Source organism: Echinops telfairi, unplaced genomic scaffold (assembly GCF_000313985.2).
Source record: "Echinops telfairi isolate 266 unplaced genomic scaffold, ASM31398v2 ScPeMD7_11;HRSCAF=52, whole genome shotgun sequence".
Taxonomy (NCBI): domain Eukaryota; kingdom Metazoa; phylum Chordata; class Mammalia; order Afrosoricida; family Tenrecidae; genus Echinops; species Echinops telfairi.
The window spans coordinates 25350576-25371879 of record NW_022103908.1 but is presented as its reverse complement, the minus strand read 5'-3'; the positions used below and the strand labels follow the sequence as shown (position 1 = coordinate 25371879).

The window sequence follows — 21304 nt, the reverse complement described above, 5'->3', positions numbered from 1 at the left end:
ACAATCTATTTAATGTCAAATTCCTATGCTATATAATTCAGCAAGAAGCTCCCAACATCTATTCACGACCATAACCCAGCACCATCCTATCCCCCAAGAATGAAAAAGCCCCATGTGATTCTTTCTCTCCTAAATTAGATAAAGGGTTTTGTGTGTGTGTGTATATGGAGAGTGGGTGGGGAGTGAAAGCACAAAACAAATGGCTGGTCCAATTTACAAAATATTATTTTTAACACTAAAATTAAAATAATGCCTTTGGGAGGGTAAGTCTCCTTTATCTATTCAGGTGAATAACTGGCACTAATTGCAAGTGGGCATACCAAGTGATAGACCATGATACAGACAAGACAAAAATATCTGCTTGCGATGGAAAAGAAGTTTGAGCAATGTGAGGCCCAGGAAATAAGGTAGAAACTACAGGAAATGCCAACGGGGAAAGCACTGTGATAACAACTGATCATAACAGCTTGGGCTTCTTTTTTTAATAATTGTTCTGTTCCATGCAGCCACTTATACATTATTTTTCTTTCGTGATGTTAATTGTCATGCCCTCGATGTAACAGCACCGTCCCCACTTCCTCCCTGGGTTCCCTGTGTCCAGGAGTCCCTCTTTCCTGTGCCTTTCGGCCCGCTTTCCGAGGGTTGTGTTGGGCCAAATACAAATTTTTTGGCTTCGTACAGCTGACTGTTCTGAGGAGTACGTTCCTCGTGGATGTTACTGTTCATGGTAAAAGTTGTCTGTTGTTTGGCTGAACACGGGATTCCCCAGGACTGGTTCTGTTGCAGGTTTGGAGGGTGTCTGGGAGCAATAGTCTCTGTGGGTTTTGGCATTTTTTAAGGGGTGATAGCTGTACAGGCACCACTCAAAACTGCAATCACAATTAGAAAATCAACAAGAGTTTTTAGTACAGTAGAGATACAGTATCCCCCAATCAACCCACAGCCAATCCACTCCATTTGAAACCAGTCCCTAGTGCCATCCTTTTCCCCAGGGGCAGAAAGAAAAGAGTGGGAGGGCGGGCAGGGGTGGGGGTGGGGGGGTGGCGGCCTATGTTTATGTATGCACATCCACCCTCAACACTCCCCCCTTTGCTATATGTAGCATTTGCACACTACACAAGAAATATGTTTACAGGGGCCTTTGAAATTACCATCACACATCCCCAAAGATAGGCCATAAACTAAGCACGTAATGGAGCAGTTTTCCGGGCTTGGAAGTCTGTTTCTGCAGGCTAAATAAACTTACCAACTTTTTCTTTAGAAAGTCTATTTCCTCTAAAGGTTTCAGGCTAAATTTATGTGTCTTTAGCAACCCAGTAGAAAATGCAATGTAACTAGTAACAATGAGATATTTTTGAACGGTGAAACATGACATTGCGAACTATCTCATAATTGCCTGAGGACTCTATGGTAGCGAGGGCCAATTGAATACTTAATGGATCATGGGTTGGAACTGACCAGATGGTACCAAACAGCAACGACAGCATGTGGGCCTGACGTCTGTCCTCCGTTTCCCCCACGCCCACCCCCTGCCCCCGCACCACTTTAGTCCTATAAGGTTCAGCCATGGACAAGAACTCTCAAGAAATATGTAATTCTCCACTGGCATCCTCCTAATCTTTCAGAAGAAGTGATTGTTAAAATTCCCTTTTCAAGAAAAAGAATGATTTATAAGTTATAATGGGAGAGGGAGGGAGGGGAAAGGAGGGAGGAGAAAAATGAGGAGCTGATACCAGGGGCTCAAGTAGAAAGCAAATGTTTTGAGAATGATGATGGCAACAAACGTACAAATGTGCTTGCCACAATGGAGGGATGTATGGATTGTGATAAGGGTTGTACAAACCTCCAATAAAATGATTTTTAAAAATTAAAAAATAAAGCAGAGCATATTAAAAACTAGAACAACAACAACAAAATTCCCTTTTCAGAAACCTTTTGAATGTTTAAAATACCTTGCATTCATTTTGACATCATCCCTTTATTAATATCCATTCCCAAGAAGTATATTCTTGTTGTAAACCTTAATGTAGGCTTGGAAGGTAGTTTAGAACTTTTTTTAATATAAACACTTTTGTTCATACTGAGGAATAAATTGCATTTGAAATACAAAGTGACATCCTGACAACAGCCAAGTCCTTGGCATAATCTGTGTTTTATCACTCCTAACATTAATTCATTGTCCACTAAACTATGATGTCAGAAATCTAAGCTTGATTTGCTTTTAAGTACATAATCCATTAACTGTTTCCATACGCCATAATCGTTCTTTTGAGAAATTATTTATATACTAGTTTATTGCCCCTATTTGACAAATATGACACACCTGTTACAAAATGTGATTACTTCAGAAAGCTTACAATTTGTGGACTCACATTGTCGTAATAAATCAGTCTAACTGAACTAAAGTATTCATATACTTTGAGTAAGCCCTTTAATCCCTATTAGGTTAACATTTTATGAATAGTAAACATAATTAATATTAATTTTGGTTGATAAATCCAACACCAATAACCTGTAAGTGTACTTTAATCTATTTTGCAACAGCCTGTAAAAATTAACCAACATATGCTTCCAATCTGCTAAAAAATATACAGGTCATTAGCATTATTTTGATGATACCAAATGTTCAATATATGAATATTGTGATGAGATTTCCAAGAGACATACAAACAATATTTTTTATAACCTTGTTAAGCCTTAACAGACGCTAAAGACAGTAAACTATGACAAACTTTTCTAAAACCCAAACAAGCATTTGCTGTTCTACACTTCAAGCTTGCACAACAACTAAGAGCTTCACTGAGCTTCATTAAATCTACGAAAGAGAACTCATGCAGCAAGCATGGTAGCCTTATTCACCATAATGTCCCCAATACCCACACAAGTGCTAACATACAACGAGCACACAATGAACATTTGGTGGATTGAATAGTAAAAGGTCAATGTAGGAAGGAGGAAAAATGTAGGGAAATTCAATGGGAGGAGGAATAAGAAATAGAAAAGAAAAAAAAAAGATCTAGAAACATGTGCATATTATTTCTAGCTGAATTTAAAATAAGGAAAGTGGAGATGTATCTCAAAACTATAATTCACCAAAGTAAAATCCCATAGTGATATATGTAACAGCAAGAAAAGAAGACATGTGATAAGTACGCATCTCTATCAGGAAAATATGTTGATTATTTGCTTTTTCCCCAATGAAAAGCTTAGAAAGTTTGCTCCTGTACTACATAGGATAACAGCTCAAGAAATTTTGCCATAAAAGTAATGTTACAAATGGTACAGTGAGAAGTGTAGGTTAAAACTCAATGTAAGAAAAAGCCAGCTGAAATAAAAAATTAAATAAAGAAATTCAAAAGGAAATGTCCAAGTTATAACTAGCAAAATACTAACCTACGGGTAGGTGGAACAAGGTGGCATTATGGGCAGTTCGGATGATTTGCATTCAACAGAGAGGAGAAAAGATGATGCAAAGATTAGACAAGACAACATGAGGATGGCTCAGGCCAGGAGTTAGTATATTATAGATGTTTAAGAGAGATTGTTTTTTCCTCTTCCAACTTGTGATGCATGAGATGTGTACAACCCAGTACTCCTAAAAGTCAGAGAAGAGCAAAGTTGTAAGAAACAGGCCATGCGTAATAACACAGAATCTGTGAGAGAAAACTTTAAATACCTCTTTAAAGTGGCTGGATGTAGTTCCTTATTCTTACTATCTATTTCAAATATTTAGGGGACATGCCGGATTGGCATTGACCATTCTAGATGCCTGGGATGGAACATCCACTTTTGTAAGTTGAAAAAAACCCTGTGTTTAGTACAAAGAATTACTACAATAAAAACCTCTGCCCTTCCCTGCTTAGTTGGGATACAAACTAGCAATAAAAATCACTCATGCCAACTGTCCCTTCAGCCTCACACAGTCCTTATCTCAATCTTCTCCCCATTTGCTAGAGAGTGGAAAACCAATTGCCATCTGTCTTGGGCTGAACGATGAAAACCAGGTTTAATTTGGGGTTCTGCCAAAATTACAAAATAGATTTAAGCAGTTACCTATGAATCAGGCAAACATTAACAGCTTGACCTAATGCCTCCGCAGGCAGGAGGCAACTAGACAGCATGGGGCAGCCTGTCCCCTCAACAGCCCATAGTCATTCATGCTAGGTCTGTAAGACACCGTTTTCTTACTTTTATTGCCATTTTGATCTTTACAAAAACATACCAGGAGGCTTCAAAAAGTTAGTGAGAAAATGGGATTAAGAGATAATGGCATTTTGCTAAGAATTTTTGAAGCCCTGTCACATCTATAGGGAATCCTCTTCTCCAAAAACAACACAGGCCTTTGCCACAACACTGAACTCTGTTCCTGCTGGCTGTCAGCAAGTCAACTCCCAGCAAACGGTGGCCTGTGTCGACATCAATGGGTTTGGTTTGGGGCTGGTTTTTTGGATGTAGGTTGCCAGACTTTTCTGTCTTGTTTGTTAGTCTGGCAGCTCCACTGAAACCCGTCCATCATCAATGCTGGTGGAATTGTTTCGAGTATCGTAAACACAGATAAGTCATCACAGTACAACGCACGGACCCGTGGGGGATGGAGTGGTGGAGTGCGCTGGGCTGCGCTCCACCAGCAGCTCCTCAGCAGAAAGGCTGGGCTTTCGACTCCATCAACAGTTACTGTCTCGGGAACCCACAAGGAGTCGCTAAGAGTCAGCAATGAATCGATGGCAGTGAGTTCAGTTTTTGGAGTATCAAAAAGCACACGTAACACCATAAAACAAATCCATTGCCACTGAGAAGACCCCAACTCAAGGCCACACAACTGCATTCAGTAGAATAGGATTTTCACTGCAAATCTTTGTGGAAGTATTTATTATTTTGTGGAAGATTGTCACATCTGTCGCCTGCAGAGCAAGTGACTGGTAGGTTCAAAACGCTAACCTCTCAGTTAGCAGGCCATCACTTTTGCCAGTCAGGGTTTCTCAGAGACCCTATTGAGGCTCTCCAACGTTTTCTAGGAATTGGTCTTTAGGAACCCTGGTGCCATAGTGGTTACCCACAGGGACGCTAACCACAAGGCCAGTGGTTTAAAACCACCAGGCACTCCACAGGAGAAAAGTGAGGTTTTATACTCTTGTAAAGAGTTAGTCTCGGAAACCCACAGTGGCAGGTCTACTCGGTTCCACAGGGTCACGATGAGCTAGAATTGACTCAGGGACAGAGAGCTTGAGAGTTTGAGATTTTAAAATGCGGAGCTAAGTAAAAAGCCCAAAAAGCCCCCGCTCCACAGGTCCTTTCCTGGTGGCATTATGCAATGTTGGCAATGCCTCAGAACACCGCGCTGGTCTTCCCCATTTCTCTGCTCACCCTCGAGAAAATCACCCACTCGCACGGGAAAAAGGGGAAGTCGCCTTTGAACTGAGGCGAAAGAAGTCATAGACTGTATCTAGGCCCAGTGAAAAAGAGATGCCACGCAGAGGGGACAGCTTGTCCAAAGGCAGAGAGTGACAGAAGCACAAAGTATCCAGAAAATGGTCACATCACCTCACCTCGATCTTCATAACTAGTATTGAATTGAGCAAACAGATGTAGTTGTTGTTTTTTTTCAACCTTGACTCTCAAGGCTAAAGTTAGATGACTTAGGAATTTTTTAAAGGTCCAATTATTTCATTTCGGGCTAACACTACAGCTAAATTAAAGACATGCTAACAAGTTTCCCTTCTGAGCCTCATTAATTAAGAAAGTAATCAGAGTGAAGAGGGGGAAAGAAAGAAAGCAGCGCACGGCAGCAGCGCTAAAATAGCTTTGCGATGCTACCATTTTCACCTGTAGGGAAAGCAAAGGGGCAACTCATCAATGCCAGATTAGGAAGCTGAAATTCTAAAGTGTTTTACATGTAAATACCCCATTTTAACTGCCATAGATTTTCCTTGATTGCCTGAAGAGTGCACTAATGTTATTCCAAGCAGAAACGTTTGATGCTTCACAATCAAAAGGTAAAATTAAGATCTGCTTACTTCACCAGTTTTGGGAGGGTAGTAAGCTTGGTGGGAAAATTCTCTGCATTTGAAGATCTAAATATATCATTTTCATATTTTTGACAAGACCAGTGGTGCTCAAAAACATCTGTTCAAGGCTTTGAATTTACCACAGATTTTTTTAAAGGTACCTTAATCTACAATTATCTTTTGGGAAGACTTTCGATGGTAATTTACAATTGTTTCTGGAAAGCATTTCAAAGGAATATAGATAGGTCTGCAACACGCTCTGATTGCTGTGGCGATCGAGTTGAATCCAGTAGATAAATAGTGAGCAAAGTGCACAGTAGGCATTTTAAGAAGTCAATCATTCACCCTTTCCACAAAGCCCTCCTGCCTCTATCCTACCGTCTCCCTCAGCTCATGCTTTGTTCAAGGCCCCCAGCAACATGAGAGGCAAAACACTCGGGTTCTTTTGAAAATTATAAGGCAATGGCTGATCTAAGTGCCTGTGTTATAGACTTAAAATGCACACTTCATGTAGTGCTTAGACAGTAACTTAATGGTATATGTGGATATCACCCTTGAAATGCAAGTAGTAGGCCCAAGAGATTCGATGGAATAAATTCAATTTTCACATAAAATTAAAACTTTATAGATACACATACATAGTTTAACTCTCACTGCACAGCTAAAAGCTATCATAAAAGAATTTTCAAGAGAAACACCTTTTAATAAATATCCTCTCGTCTTTCTCAAACTGCGGATATTCATTTCCTAACTTGGAAGACACTGGATAAATGTAATATTTCCATCTCAAAATTAATTCCACCACTTTTTTGTCAGTATGTCATTCTCTGGTGGTTTGTCTGTTACTGTGAGGCTGTTGGCTATGCAATTAGCATTTCAAATGCTAGCAGGGGCATCTATGGAGAACAGGTTTCAGGAGAGCTTCTAGACAAAGGCAGACTAGAAAGAAGAACCTGGTGATCTACTTATCGAAAAAGTTGCCCAATGAAAAGCAAGTGTTAAAAAGAAAGCATGTCACTTTAAGTATGTCAGCGCACTTGACCTAAGCCATGGAATTCTGAATCACCTTATATCGACAGTACCATGGATTGCTAGTAAAACAAGCGAATCTGTCTTGGAAGAAACACACAGCTAGAATGCACCATAGAGGAGAAAATGTAGAGACTTCACCTCACATACTTTGGACATATTCTGCTATGCAAGGCCAGGCCCTGGAGAAGGACAATGCTTGGTAAAATGGAGGGGCAGCGAGAAAGGAAAGACTTTCAAGGTGATGGATTGACACAGTAGCTGCAGCAATGGGCTCAAACACAGGAACAATTATGAGGATGGTGCAGACCCAGACCATGTTTGGTTTCGTTGTGTACGGTCATTACAACCTGGAACCAACTTGACAGTACCTGAAAACAACATTTCTATGTGAAAGCTGGATAACAAATAAGGAAAACCTAAGAAGAATCGGTGCATTTGAGTATGTGGTTGGTGAAGAACAGGAAAAGCATGAAGGACTGTCAGAACAACAAGCAAATCTGTCGCGAAGGAAGGAAGGGCAGGCGGAAATTTCTCTTCAAAGTGAGGATGACGAAACTGTCTCACATGCTTTGGACATGTTATCAAGAGGGATCCGTCTTAGAAAAGGACATCAAGCTAGGCAAGGTAGAGGGTGAGAAAATAAAGACAAAGAACCTCAACGAGATGTGTCGCATCGATGGGCTTAAACACAGTAACGATTGGACAAATGATGCAGGGCCAGGCTGCACTTCGTTCTGCTGTGCACAGATGTGCTCTGCATCTGAACTGAGTCAATGGCATGAACAACAATTATGTGATAGTCATTTTTGATATGAAGTGTTGGTAAAATTCTGACATGGGGAACACTAACATTGTTTTTGTTGCATTGATCGTTGAGTGGTAGAAGCCTCATCTTCTTTCTATGCAAGAGACCACGCTTCAATTCCCAGCCACTGCACCTCAGTGGGCATCCACCGCTCATGTGCCAGTAGAGGTGTGTATGTTGCTAAGGTACTGAACCGGTTTTAACAGATTCCAGATCAAGAAAAACTACCTGGCAATCCACTTCCAAAAAAGCAGCCCAAGAAAACACTCTGGATTACAGAGGCCCAGTCAACAATCTATCAAGGGAATGGTGTGGGCCCAAGCAATCATTTGTTCTACTGAATATATGAGGTCATCAGAGGTTGAAGACCAACTCAACGGTGGTTAAATACAACATTGACTGAAGAAATCGAGTTTTTCACATTAAAATTTTCTTTGTAAATACCCTCCTTTATAAACACAGGCTTAATGCCAAGGGAGCATATGCAAAGAAAGGTATCATATGGGAATGTTTATAAAACAGTGTTCATCATATACATTTAAAACACTGCTTCTTGGACACACTGTAAAACAAGATCTGATCCTTTGTAAAACTTCATGAGATTTGTTGACGTTAGATACCTGAGAATCACTTCTGACTCCTAGTGGCCCCACATTCACCAAGCCAGATAGCGCATTCACGGTATGACCTTGTAGAGGTCGTTCGATAAAAAATAGCAGCATTAAATTAAAAATAAAATGAATTCATGACTAGCTAAGATGTGAAACATACCTTTTGGTTGGCAAGAAAATGTATTCTCAAGTTTACCGAGCAAATCCACATTTTCATACTGATTTTCATTTACTTTTATCCAAAAACAGTCTTCAGACATATCTTGAGGTCTGATCTGCAGGCAGAGAGAAGACAGTTCCACAAACAGTTAACTGTTTCACCTGAAGTCCAAGTGCAAGGCCCCACCAGCTCTGCCTGCACACATTTATGAATCAGTTCCTGTGAGAAGTTTCCCTCAAGTGTGCTTAATGCAACAATGCAAGTCATAAAGGATGCTAAGGTTTTGTTGGGGGTAGCGAGGATGTTCCACAGTTAAACAGCTAAAAATGCACGGAATGAAGCTCAGTTTGTTCTTCTCAATTGCATTTCTCAGAGTCCAATAGCAGTCACCTGTGCTCTGACTCTTAAGGGCATGATATAATTACAAAACTTTCCCCAAATTGAAGGGGCCATGAAATACAGGTCATCTGACATAAACCAGTCAGAAAGGACCACAGTCTGGCAAAGCCACAGAAGCAAATCACTTGATTGTAACCCATTCTCAGGAGACATTTTAATAAACAGAAGAAATGGGCACTTTAGAATGTAATTCAACCCAAGTCCTCTGTCCTTGAGTTGAATGTCGTCTCACAGTTCTACTCTATGAAACTGAGTAGAGCTGTCACAAAGAATTCCCAAGGCCACACAGATGTATGGAAGCAGACTGCCGCATCATTCATCTGAAGGATGGCAAGTGAATGTAAACCATCTCCTTTTGCATTATTAGCCAAGCATGTCAACGATCACACCCACCAATATATTAAGAAAGATCATAAATACATAAACACTGAATACATGTATTTGCGGACTAAATGAGTGAAGGAAGGGAAGAAAAAAGGGCAGAGATGGTCGGTTCCTTGTCCTACAACAGTATGGAACGTACAATCCCTGCCCTCTATCCCCAACCTGACCGTGAACTCCTCCCCTGGGCTGATAACCAGGAATGTATCAGCAAATTGGACCACCTCAAAGAAAACATATCAATTTCTGCCACATGACGTTCCATTGGCAGTGCAAAAGTGACTGACACTAAATGTCCCAATACTCCTTCTAAACCTATTGCCATCTCATAATGACCCTATAGAACACATAGACTGGCCCACTTGTAAGGTTTCCAAAGCTATCATCTTTATGGAAGCAGACTTCCACATCCTTCACCAGCAGAGCTGCTACTAAGTTCAAACCCCTGGCATTTCGGTTAGGAGCTGAGCTCTCAGCCACAGAGCCATCAGGGCAGCTACAAAGTCCCATAAATCTAAAATGAAACCCACAGCCATCAAGTCAATTTTGATGCACAGCAACACTACAGGACAGAAAAATACTGTTCTATAGGGTTTCAAGATTGTCACTCTTTCCAAGAGCAAGAAACCCCATATTTGTCTTATGGAGTTACTGATGACAACCGCATTTTTAATGCATTTAACTGGTTGATGGGTTTCAAGCAGCCACCTTGCAGTTAGCACCCCAAAGCCAAACTCACAGCACCAACAGGGAACCTTAAATACCCACAGGCACTGCTATTGAGTCTCTTTTCACTCACAGTGACCAACACACCGGATTTCCAAGACGGTAAGTCTTTATAAGAACAGACAGCCATCAAGTAGATTTCAGCTCATGGTGACCCTACAGGACAGGGTAGAACCGTGCCTGTAAGTTTCTAAGACTGTAACTCTTAGTAGGGGTAGAAAGCCTCACCTTTCTCTCCCAGAGCAGCTGGCAGTTAGCAGACCAATGCGTAGCCACAGTGCTATCAGGGCTCCCCAAATGCCCTATAGGGTCTGTGGGAGTTACATAATCTATTGTCAACTTGAGCCTTAAGAATGAAGGGGTGGAGTTTAGCTTGAATCAGGTCACAGCTTGAAGACCTCTAAGAGCTTCTAAGAAGATAAATAGCTTGCTGGAGGTGGGACACTTATTCACGTCCAGTTATACATTCCTGCTGACAAGCCACATGGAACTACACTAAATCCCTGGAGCTGGAGGAGCCATGTGGAGACCCACAGCAGTGCTGAGATGCTTCCACACTGCCACTGGATCTACAAGACTTTCCACCCACTGGCCTATGATCTTCTATATTCAGCATCCTTGCATGTGTTTCATGAGTCTGAAGAGGACTTTATAGATTGGCATCAGGCATATGGGCTAATATCAGACTATGGACTTGATCTGGACTGGGATGTTTTCTCAATATTCAATTGCTCTTGTATATAAAGCTCTTTCTTATACACATGAGTGCCTATGAATTTGTTTCTATAGTCAACCCAGACTAACACACGGTCCAATAAATTAAGAGATTACTGGCTACTTATTAAAAAAATTCCAGCCACAACCCTCTATACTACCCAGCTTTTATACTACCTCTACCATTTTTTCACATTCCGTGAGCCCAGTAAGACTGGAATCAGGGCCTCATCCCCCGTACGTACAGAAATCCTCTCCGCACTTCAGAAAGTTGACAGAAAAAGACTGGAAAGCAGGAGATAGTAAGGCAAACAGTGAAAAACTGGGGCCCTAGAAAACAGGACTTTTTTATTGCCTCATTATGGCCTTTATTTTAATGCCTTTCTTATTGCCTCATTTTATACATTTGATACCATTTCTTGTCATCAGATGCACAAAGCCTAGAGACTAAAGATTTTAATCTATATGGCAGAATCAACTCAGCAGAAATGCATTAAAGTAAACCAGTAGGCTAGGTCAGCCTGCATAGCAAATTTAAGATCTAGTTCTGTTTACCTCAGAAATTATGGTGGAATTTCTCAAAACTACATCTGTAATTGGGATCAATGCCTTAGTTACTAATGTGCTTTTCTTAATCTAATGTTGTCCTTTATAGCAAAAGTCAATTCTGACACATAATGTGTCTCATAGTGACCACCCTAGGACTTCAATGGCTATAAATCTTAACCAAGCAGAAAGCCCCCTCTTTTTTCCCTCGGGGCAGCTAGTGGGTTCAAAATGATGACCCTGAGATGAGCTGCCAGTATGGCACCAGAGCTCCTCGTCTTTTACACCAGGACCCCTGGTGTAAAAGAGGCTGAAGTTGGATGAGAATTTTGGATTCAGAATGCCTACATTTTGACAGATTATCAATTATCCACAAGTAATACTTTACCTAATAGCAACTAAGACAAACATAATCCAGAGAGTACTGACTTTTTGGTACTTTTATGAAGCATTTTCTATAAACACAGAATTTAATCACAGTAATGGGATATGATAAAGTCAATTTCAAGTCAGATACCATTTGTAACAGCTAACAATGACTTGGACCACATTTATAAACCAGACAGTCCTCATCCATAAAAACGGGCTTAGTCTTACCCCTTTTATTTTTGAAAATGATCCCACTTTATTTAATGTCCATTTGATAATGGCTTGCATTACAAATTATAGACAAGTAAATCCAAACTTAAATTTTAATCTAAATATTTCTCTCTATTTGCTTTACCTTTAACCAATTCAATCTTCTCATGCTGGTTTCAGGTTTAAATTCTTTCTTTGGTTTCAATCCAAATGGCAGTATTGGTGGAGGAAGACCGAGAAATCCAAGGGGGGGCGCCGGAGGCACTGGGCCACCAAATGGCATCGTCAATCCTGGAAGTGGAGGGGGAGGTGGCGGAGGTGGTGGAGGTGGCAACCCTCCACAGGAGGTAGGTGGTGGAAGAGGAGGGAGTGCTGAGCGGCCAAGCCCATCTTCTTTTGATGGGATCAAAGAGGCACTTGTATCAGCTGGCAAGATGCCAAACTAGAAAAATATACATTCATAAAATACCATTAACACAATTAAGGAAACGCTACAAAAACATGCAAAGGTATACTTTTCTCAAATACAGTAATTGATTATCATTTGATTATCATTTGAGTACCAAAAATAATTGAATATCTTTATTTTCGCATAGCTCAACCTATTAAGATTCTAATGTTTGCTATTCAACTTAAGACTATAATTACAGTTTGTTTTCTTAAAAATGTAATTACCAAAACAGTCCTCCCAGTTTAAAGTCATATAGTCTTCTAAGTGATGATGCCCCAGAGTGAAATGGATGTATGGATTGAGAAGATTTAAAAACCCACAGTCTCTATCTAGGTGTCTGTGGAAACCATGCAAGTAGAAAGTTCACCAAGACAGAGTTATGAGTATGTTGGGAGCACAGCAGATTCCTATCCTATTCACATGCTGTGGCTGCATCATCAAGAAGGCTCAACCCCGGGAGGAGGACATCATGGCAGGCGACGTAAAGGGCCAAGGAGAGCAAAGGGGAGATCCTTAGTGAAAAGGACCGGCTGAAGAACTGCAGTCAACCACGATTTAGAGGGTGACACGGGATCAGGCAATGCTCACTTTTGTTAGATAAAAGGTTCACGTGAGTCAGAAGTGACTCCTTAGTGGTTATCTATAGTTCTATTTTCTTTACATTGTGGGCATAAGAGTTTAATAGATGCACTTAAAGTCTATAGATCCATTCTGATTGTGACAAAGTCTTCTGGGTTGCTACATAATCATGTTCTTAAAAGCTCTAACTTCACTTCTGAGCTATGTGTTAAAAGTGCTAATGTGGATGCATGCATACACACGCACACATGTCTCTATTGGGCTTAAAAGATGGTGGACATTTATTAACACTATGAGATCATTTAAAAGTTTTATGGCATGATCATGAAAAACAGATCTGGGATAAAAGTCTAAAATGATGTCAATATTATTGCAAGAGAGCAGTGTCATAATAGAAGTTGACACTACAAATCAAAGAACATGCCTGATCAAAACAATTTTTTTGAATGTAAATAATTAGTTTAGTGTTAATCTATATTGCTATGATTACAGATGGCACTGCCTTTTGAATTTTAAGAACGCATGTATATTACACTGACACTAAATAAACATTTCATAGCTATTATTTACTTCTGAAAACAAAAATGTCTATATCTCTGCTTGACAGTAGTTCCAGTGATGGTGTAAATTTCATTAGTTTGCATATATCACCCATGATGTCACTAAATGCTCAGCATCTAACAACATGCCCGGCGCTGTATAACTAAATTAAGAAGCACACATAATCACAGAGAAGAATAACACCAGCAGACAAACAATGACTTTGTCGTCTGTTCTTCAAAAGCAAGCATGGCGGTCGTTCTTGAATCTCTTGTCCGTCCCAGGTTATTGCGGACAGCCATCAGGTGTACAGGCTATCCCTGTGTACAATCCAAAACAACCTAATGGCCAATTTGATCTTTTTTTTATTTCAAAATATAAATTTATTCCCATTTTAAATGAAGGCACCCTTACAGAATAACTTTATCCGAAGACAGTAGAAACATCAAGGAGATTTTTCTAGAATCAATTTAAAAGTATTCCTTCAATCAGAAGAAGTTTAAAAGAAAAATTTTTAATTATACTGGCTTACATCAGGCAAAAATGTGTCATCAATACTGGAAGTACACAATACAAGCAAGTACTTCTTTCAGTGGGAGGCACAAGGAGCCAGATGGAAAAGATGGGGCTGGGGGTGGTGAGTATTATCTGACAAAATATAGTACTTCCTTCTTGAGACAGTGAAGAACAAATATCAGTGAGAACCATTTTCTCAGAAGTGTAATTTCATTTAGTATTTTTTTTTAATGAAATGTTAACAGAGAGCTATCTCTTAGGTTGTCTTGAGAAAACCTCTGAAACAAAGCTATCCACTAAATACTTAAAAGAAAACAAAACTGCCAAGAATATAGAAAACTGTATCCATGAGACTATTTCACCATCATCGTAAATTAGGATGAAAAGAAAATAGCAAAACTATGCTCATTGTCATCGTTCTGTATGTAAATCTACACAAAGAAATCTAGCTATGAAAATTTTACCTCACTTTTATCCATTTAAAACATGCAGATGATGTATTTCTTGCTTTCGAAATGTTTTATGTATAGAGGGTGTCTGGGAGCTATCTGCTTCATAATCTAGATTTGTTCTCTTTTTTTGTCATGTTTTAAATCTGTTTACTTTTGGAAATTGAAAAATTATCAGAAAATGTTCCCATTCAGCTAGAGGTTATCTTTCACTGCAAGGTACCCATAGGCTGAAGGTTCTGAAAAATAAATCGCTTGAGCCATAATTTCCTAGACGGGGATAAAAATCAGTGATGAATGACAAATCTAAGTGTAAAAGACTTTCTTACCCTGTAAGCTTAATTACTTAGGAAATATGTGATATTAGGAGCAGGAGAAAAACTCAAATGAAAACAAAAAGGTGGCAGATTAGTTAATAAAAGCTCAGACATTACTAAAAATGCAAATAAAATGCAGTACATTCACTGGTTTAATACAATCCTAGCAGAACAAAAATGCACACAAGCAAACCACGAAAACATGCATGTAAGCCTCATGGTAGCGTAGTTTCAAGGAAAGGACAAGATTGCATGACCTTTCTTCATCTGGTGAGGATTCCTTATCCATATTTATTCAGGATGGTATTTTACCTGAGATTTATAAGCTTGTAATTCTGCTTGGAGCTCATTAATCTTTGCCTCTTTTTTCTGCAATTGAGCCTGAGTATCTTGGTGGTCAGTAAACTCTTTTTCAAACTGAAAAGAAAAGGAGGAAGAATGATGGAAATGACAAACACTATTCTTCATACAGAAAAATGCCTCTAATGATCTCAATAGAACATAAACTTCTGGCTTTATAAAAGCCTCGGTAGATTTTTGTTAAGTTCCTCACAGCCATCTGTGGGTGGCTCCAGGTCCTACCAAAATCATTCATTTGCAAGGGAGCAGACAAAGCCAGAGATGGGTCTGTGACCTTCATCTCTCAGCCAAGCAAACTGGTCCATAGTTATCTGCAACCTTGGCATTTTGCTTAAAAGTCCCTAAATACCATTTGACTCTGTGTAAAATAATAGACGGCACAGCATTGCACTGAAATCCCTTTCTCCATCTGCAAAACACTCTGGGCTTGAAACATACCTGCTTCGAGTTGTCATTGAACAGAATTTCACTTTTCTTTTTAATTTTTTAAAATAATAAACAACTTCATTCTGCAAATACTTTCATTACTCACTTTCTCCTTAAACTAATATCTAGAGATTTAAAGACCCTCACCTAGGCTCTAATGTTCAACAACTTAAGAGAATAGTCTGTCAGAGTTATCATTAATCTCCCAAAGATAAATTAATCTTTCAAAGTCCCAAGTGCAATATCATGTGAGAGAAAAGAAAACCATCAAATTTGGTGAATTAATTGAGTCATCTAATTTATATAGCCATTCATCAAGATCTCTAGTTCCCATCTTGGATTCAAATAGCTCTGGTATGTAATCACCTTCACTGAAAATATTTCGTAATAACGGTGAATTTATATAAAGCTTTGTCTCATACAAGTATTTGACTCTTCATATATATAAAATAAAATAATCAATTATTAAAATACACATATATTAATACAAAAAATAAGTTTTAAGTATAGCCAAACTTCAATAAAGAAAGTCATAATTACAAAGAACTCACCATTTCAAAGGACTTTATATACGTATTTTAAATTGCCTCTAACACCATACAGAGAGGAATAACTCTTGCTACAGCTGGGAAGCAAAACTAAGGTAGAAAAAGCCAGACTTTCTGTCATCAAAGCCTGAGTTATTCACCTGGAACCATATAATTGATGTTTATATAATGCATTACAATTTTTAAAGTATAAAAAGTACTATAATTTCTGTTTTATAATTGAAAACGTAAATCTCAGATCCCTGAGCCTCTAACCCTCAGCAAATCCACCTGGGTGTCTTTATAAAGACAACAGAAACTGATTGTTTTTCTAAAGGTCAATTGCCCTGTGCTCTACTCAGACCATATCAATATCACCACTCCCACGATTCCTACAGTAATTCCAAACGCTAGATAATAAAAAAATACTAATTTTCAGCCTAATAAAATAACCCAAGCCATACTTAAATCTCAGAGAACAGCTCACCCAACCCCCTCCTGTCACCCAGGGCAAACTCCTCTCTCTGTCCGCTAAGGAAAACTCCTTCCCACTTTCTTCATGAGTGTCACCTCTTCCCTGCTCTACTGTCTTGCCTTTCACTTACGGCTGTAATCTTACTTCTCTTCAAAGTTGACTTCTTCAGACTGCATTATGGCTAACTTATCTATAATTCATATTGTCTTTTATTGAGATGCAAATTTGTGCTCACTTTAAAATCAAAACTGAATCAACCCCTCATCCACTGCCATCAGCTGATTCTGACTCACCCCAACCTACACAGAATTTCCAAGGCTATGTATACATCCTCATCTTTCTCCTCTGGAGCAAGTGGCTGGTGGGCTTGCATGCCAACTTTGTAGGCAGTGGTCCAAGCCCTACTCGCAGCAAACCCATCAGCACAGATGCCTTGCCTTGTTCATGTGTACCCCAGAAATCATAGAACAGGCTTCGATCCTTTTCTTGCACTAAAACTCACTCCTATGGTGTTGGTTCCAACTCAGCGCAGGCCTGTAGCAGTCGAACTGCCCACTGTAAATCTCGACGGAACGCCTGGTGGATATGAACTCTGGACTTTTCGGTTAGCAGTCAAATGCTTCCCCTTACACTTGACCCTGCATAAACACTAAACCAACCTATAAATTTGACTTAAAGACACCCATAAGCAGTGATCTCGTCTACAACCCAGAGACTGCTTGTGCTTATTCTCTGCCCTGTTGACACTCACTTCATTAACACTTGGCTATCATTCTTGCATTATTCTACCTGCTATGTCTTTCCAAGTTATCATACTCCTGCACATTCTGTCTCATCTGACTTATCTATAAGCTTACCTCACATAGCCATGCTATTCAACGTGCCCACCACAAGTAACATATGGTCCTTTAAATATAAATTAAATAAAAATGTTAGGGTTAAATATTCAGGTAGTGTACCACACTATCCATTTTATAAGTGTACACCAAGCATACATGGCTAATGATTGCAATAGTGAAGCACATGCTTTACAAAACCCTTCCATCATCTTATATTGGGTAGTACTAATCGACAGTCTAAATACTTTCAAAGACATCTCCATAGTCAAGCTCTCATCTAGATGTTCTGTTACAACATATTACTCTGGTTTCCTACTATGTCCCTAACTGGTCCTTTCCATTTTCTCCATGGGTTCCTATTCCTCCAGCCACTTGGAGGGAGAAGGATGTGGCAGCGAGATTCTGTAAAGATTTGTGCCCTTGGAAACCCTATGGTTTAGGAAGGTCTACTCTACCCCTTGGGTTGCTCTAAATCAGAATCAACTAGAGGACAATGGGTTTGGTTGGATAAGTATGCAAGGTAACCATTTCATGTTGCTACCCCACAACCTCTATTGTCTCCTGCTGCAGCTGGCCTCGTTCCACAGGTATTATAAGGTGCTGTTTCCCACTCATCGCATTAACCAGCAGTCCTAACTCAGGCATTCCTGTCGCCAGCTCCCTTTCTCATCCATTTCCCAGGCCATAAGCCAGCCCACAATGGTACTTTCAACTACTTACTTGACATTTCTCAAGACATACAAAAATAACAGTATTTTTTTTAATGGTATTTTTCAAGACTCAGCTTTTCTTCACCCCTAAAACATTTTTTATTTTTAATACCACTACCTTTTCTAAAGGACAGCTCAAATAACAGAAATCCTTTCTTCGTATACCTTATTTGGTTTCTTTATGAAGACCACAATCATGACTCTAACATGTACGAACCCTCTGACACCCTGCTCTAACTTACCTACTGAACAAATTTCCCATTATACCAGGGGCTCTGAAAAGTTCATGATGGAAAAAAAAAATCATTATTTTCACTTCTGTTATCCCACAAGCTTTATAATGCCTCCACGTATAACACATTTCATGTCTGGGGCAAAATGCCTGTGAGGTATCTCTCTCATGGTAGTAAGTATTGGAGACACAGAGTTAAACAGAGCACGATAATTGATGTCAGTAATCATAGTGTCTAGTGGTGAAGCAAAAAAGAAGAAGAATTCAAAATCCTAAGAACTGCCAATGAGCTAAAGAGAGAGAGACTTTGAAAGCCAGAAAACATTTCCTAGAAAAAAAGGTGCTTGACTTTAGATTTGAAGATATTCAGCAGTTAGCTGTGAAGTATAGCGAGCATTACATGTGGAGAAATAGCAAAATGCATAGAAGAATGGCCAGTAATCCCTTGTAAGGGGCACAAAAGGAGGTATGGAACTTGCAGGGGATGAAACTAGAAACCTACAGGAGAATGAAATTCCTGAAAAGAAATCTGCAATTAGCCAGTTATTTTTCTTTCCTGAAAATCAGAGGGTGCTTTTGGAGTATTCATAATGAGAAAATAACATGATCACATTTGTACTTTGGGAAATCCATCCAACAAGGCTGTGGAAGATGGCCTGAGAGAGAACTACCAACAATACGGAATAGATTTGGAAACTATTGCAAGAACAGAGAGCCTGCCCAAAGGAGGAACAGGAGAGGGTGAGGGAGAGAAAATGAAGTGAGACCACAGAATCCAAAAGAGTTGTGCCTGATGGAATGAAGGGAAGGAGATAGCTGGTCCTTGGTGACTATGCTACATGGTGGTAATTTGAAGGGGAAAATTTCTAATATGGAAAGCAAGGAGGGGAACTCTTTGAGAAAGGAGAATGGTGACTTTGCCTTTAGATATGTTAAAATTTGAGATACCTTTCAGGAATTCCAAAGAGACACTTAAATGTTGACATTCCTCCCCCTTGGAATTCTCACCTGCTTAATGCACAGTTATCCTACAGCTCAGCTGTCACTTCCTCGGGCCTCCTTTCCCTGACAGCCAGGACTAGATGAGGAACCCTGTCCACGTGCTTACACCGCACATCAAGGGTCTCTATCCCAGATAGTTCCACACCAGAGTATAAAAACATCACAGTGACATCATCCACAACATGGGCATTTACTAAAGGTGACCAGCTCTCTACTATCTATCACCTTGCAATAACTTGGATTGATCATTGAAGTTCACAACTATCTGTTGAATGAAGTGAATGGCCCACCTCTGGACAAATCCTCCTTTAGAAATTGAGTGATATGTTAATATGTTAAAGCACCCCACTTGGCCGGCACCACACACCAGTGAGAGGTCATTTTCTCCACTCCCCTTTGTGTAGCTGCTCACATGTTACAGCTGCATAGGAAGGATTGAACATTTAAATTCTTCTCACAAGAATAAGAATGAAAAAGCCTTGTTGCTCACAATAATGATGTGTACATTGTACTATCTCATGAGCCTATGACTGAGAATCAGAAGGAAAAGAATTATTTAGAAAAACAAATATAAAACTACCCCAACAATCAGAGTCATTATTAGGGCAGCTAAGAAAATTTATTGCCTACACTTAGCCATCCTGAAAAGATCTGCATTACTTACCAAAGAGATAAATTCCAACTGCCTCCCCTAGAAAAGGATCAGGCGAAATATAAACTTTGCTTTAGCATTTTTATAATATCTATAGTCAAATCACTGTAGCCTTAGGGATAAAATGAATCTCCATTAAAGGCGTACTTTAGAAAAGCTGATATGATAGCCTTCTTCTCCAAAAAGAGCTACTGGAGCAATATCACACTTACAAAATTACACACAAAAATGTCAAGAAATACAGTTAACGTTGAGACTCTGCTTAATTTCATTCCCCAGGGTAAATGTATTAGTGCATCTGTACAAGAAGGTTGATAATTCAATATTCTCTATGTACTTTCTGACATTTCTGGTCTTCATTTTTCAAATTTATGCACCAAAATAAAGAATGTGTCTAGCAACTAAAATAGCTTCCTGCCTAAAGCAAAGTATTTACATGTGTCCTTACAAAGCTATCAGAAAGAAGTTCTTGCTGATATATACAAAATGGAACAGCAATAGAAATCTTTTATGGAGCAAACATTTCAGGGGTATACCTAAGACATATCATTTCTGCCAAAAAGGAGACAACTAACCTTGAACAAGGTCTTCCTTATTTGTACAGTTAGAGCTAACAATTTTTTTTTTGGGGGGGGGGGGATTTTTCTTCTTCTTTTTTTAAAGATCTTTTTATTGGGGCTCATACAACTCTTATCACAATCCACACATACATCAATTGTGTAAAGCACACTTATACATCCGCTGCCCTCATCACTCTCAAAACTCGCTTTCCGCTTGGGTTCCTGGAATCAACTCATTTTCCTTTTCCCCTCCCCCACTCCCCACTCCCCCCTCCCTCATGAACCCTTGATAATTTATAAATTATTATTTTATCTTATCTTGCACTGCCAGGCGTCTCCCTTCACCCACTTTTCTGTTGCCCATCCACCAGGGAGGAGGTTATATGTAGATCGTTGTGATTGGTTCCCTCTTTCTACCCACTCCTTCTCTCTCGGTATTGCCACACTCACCACTGGTCCTGAGGGGTTCATCTGTCCTGAATTCCCTTTGTTTCCAGTTCCCATCTGTATCGCTGTGCATCCTCTGGTCTAACCAGGTTTGAAAGGTAGAATTGGGATCATGATAGTGGGGGGGAGGAAGCATTTAAGAACTAGAGGAAAGTTGTGAGTTTCATTATTGCTACACTGAACCCTGAGTGACTCATCTCCTCCACACTACCTCTGCAAGGGATGTCCAGTTGTCTACAGATTGGCATTGGGTCCCCATCACGC

The 21304-nt window shown here is 39.6% G+C and overlaps 1 protein-coding gene across 1 annotated transcript in view; it reads right to left on the bottom strand.

Annotated features, from left to right (window-relative positions):
- Window positions 1-21304, bottom strand: part of DIAPH3 (diaphanous related formin 3) — a 528414-nt gene that overhangs the window by 350486 nt on the left and 156624 nt on the right. Inside the window, exons 13-15 of the mRNA XM_004707907.2 lie at window positions 15123-15227; window positions 12104-12400; window positions 8614-8728 (exon numbers count right to left, since the gene is read on the bottom strand). Coding sequence (XP_004707964.1) covers window positions 8614-8728; window positions 12104-12400; window positions 15123-15227 — 517 coding nt within the window. The remainder of the gene's footprint in view (window positions 1-8613; window positions 8729-12103; window positions 12401-15122; window positions 15228-21304) is intronic.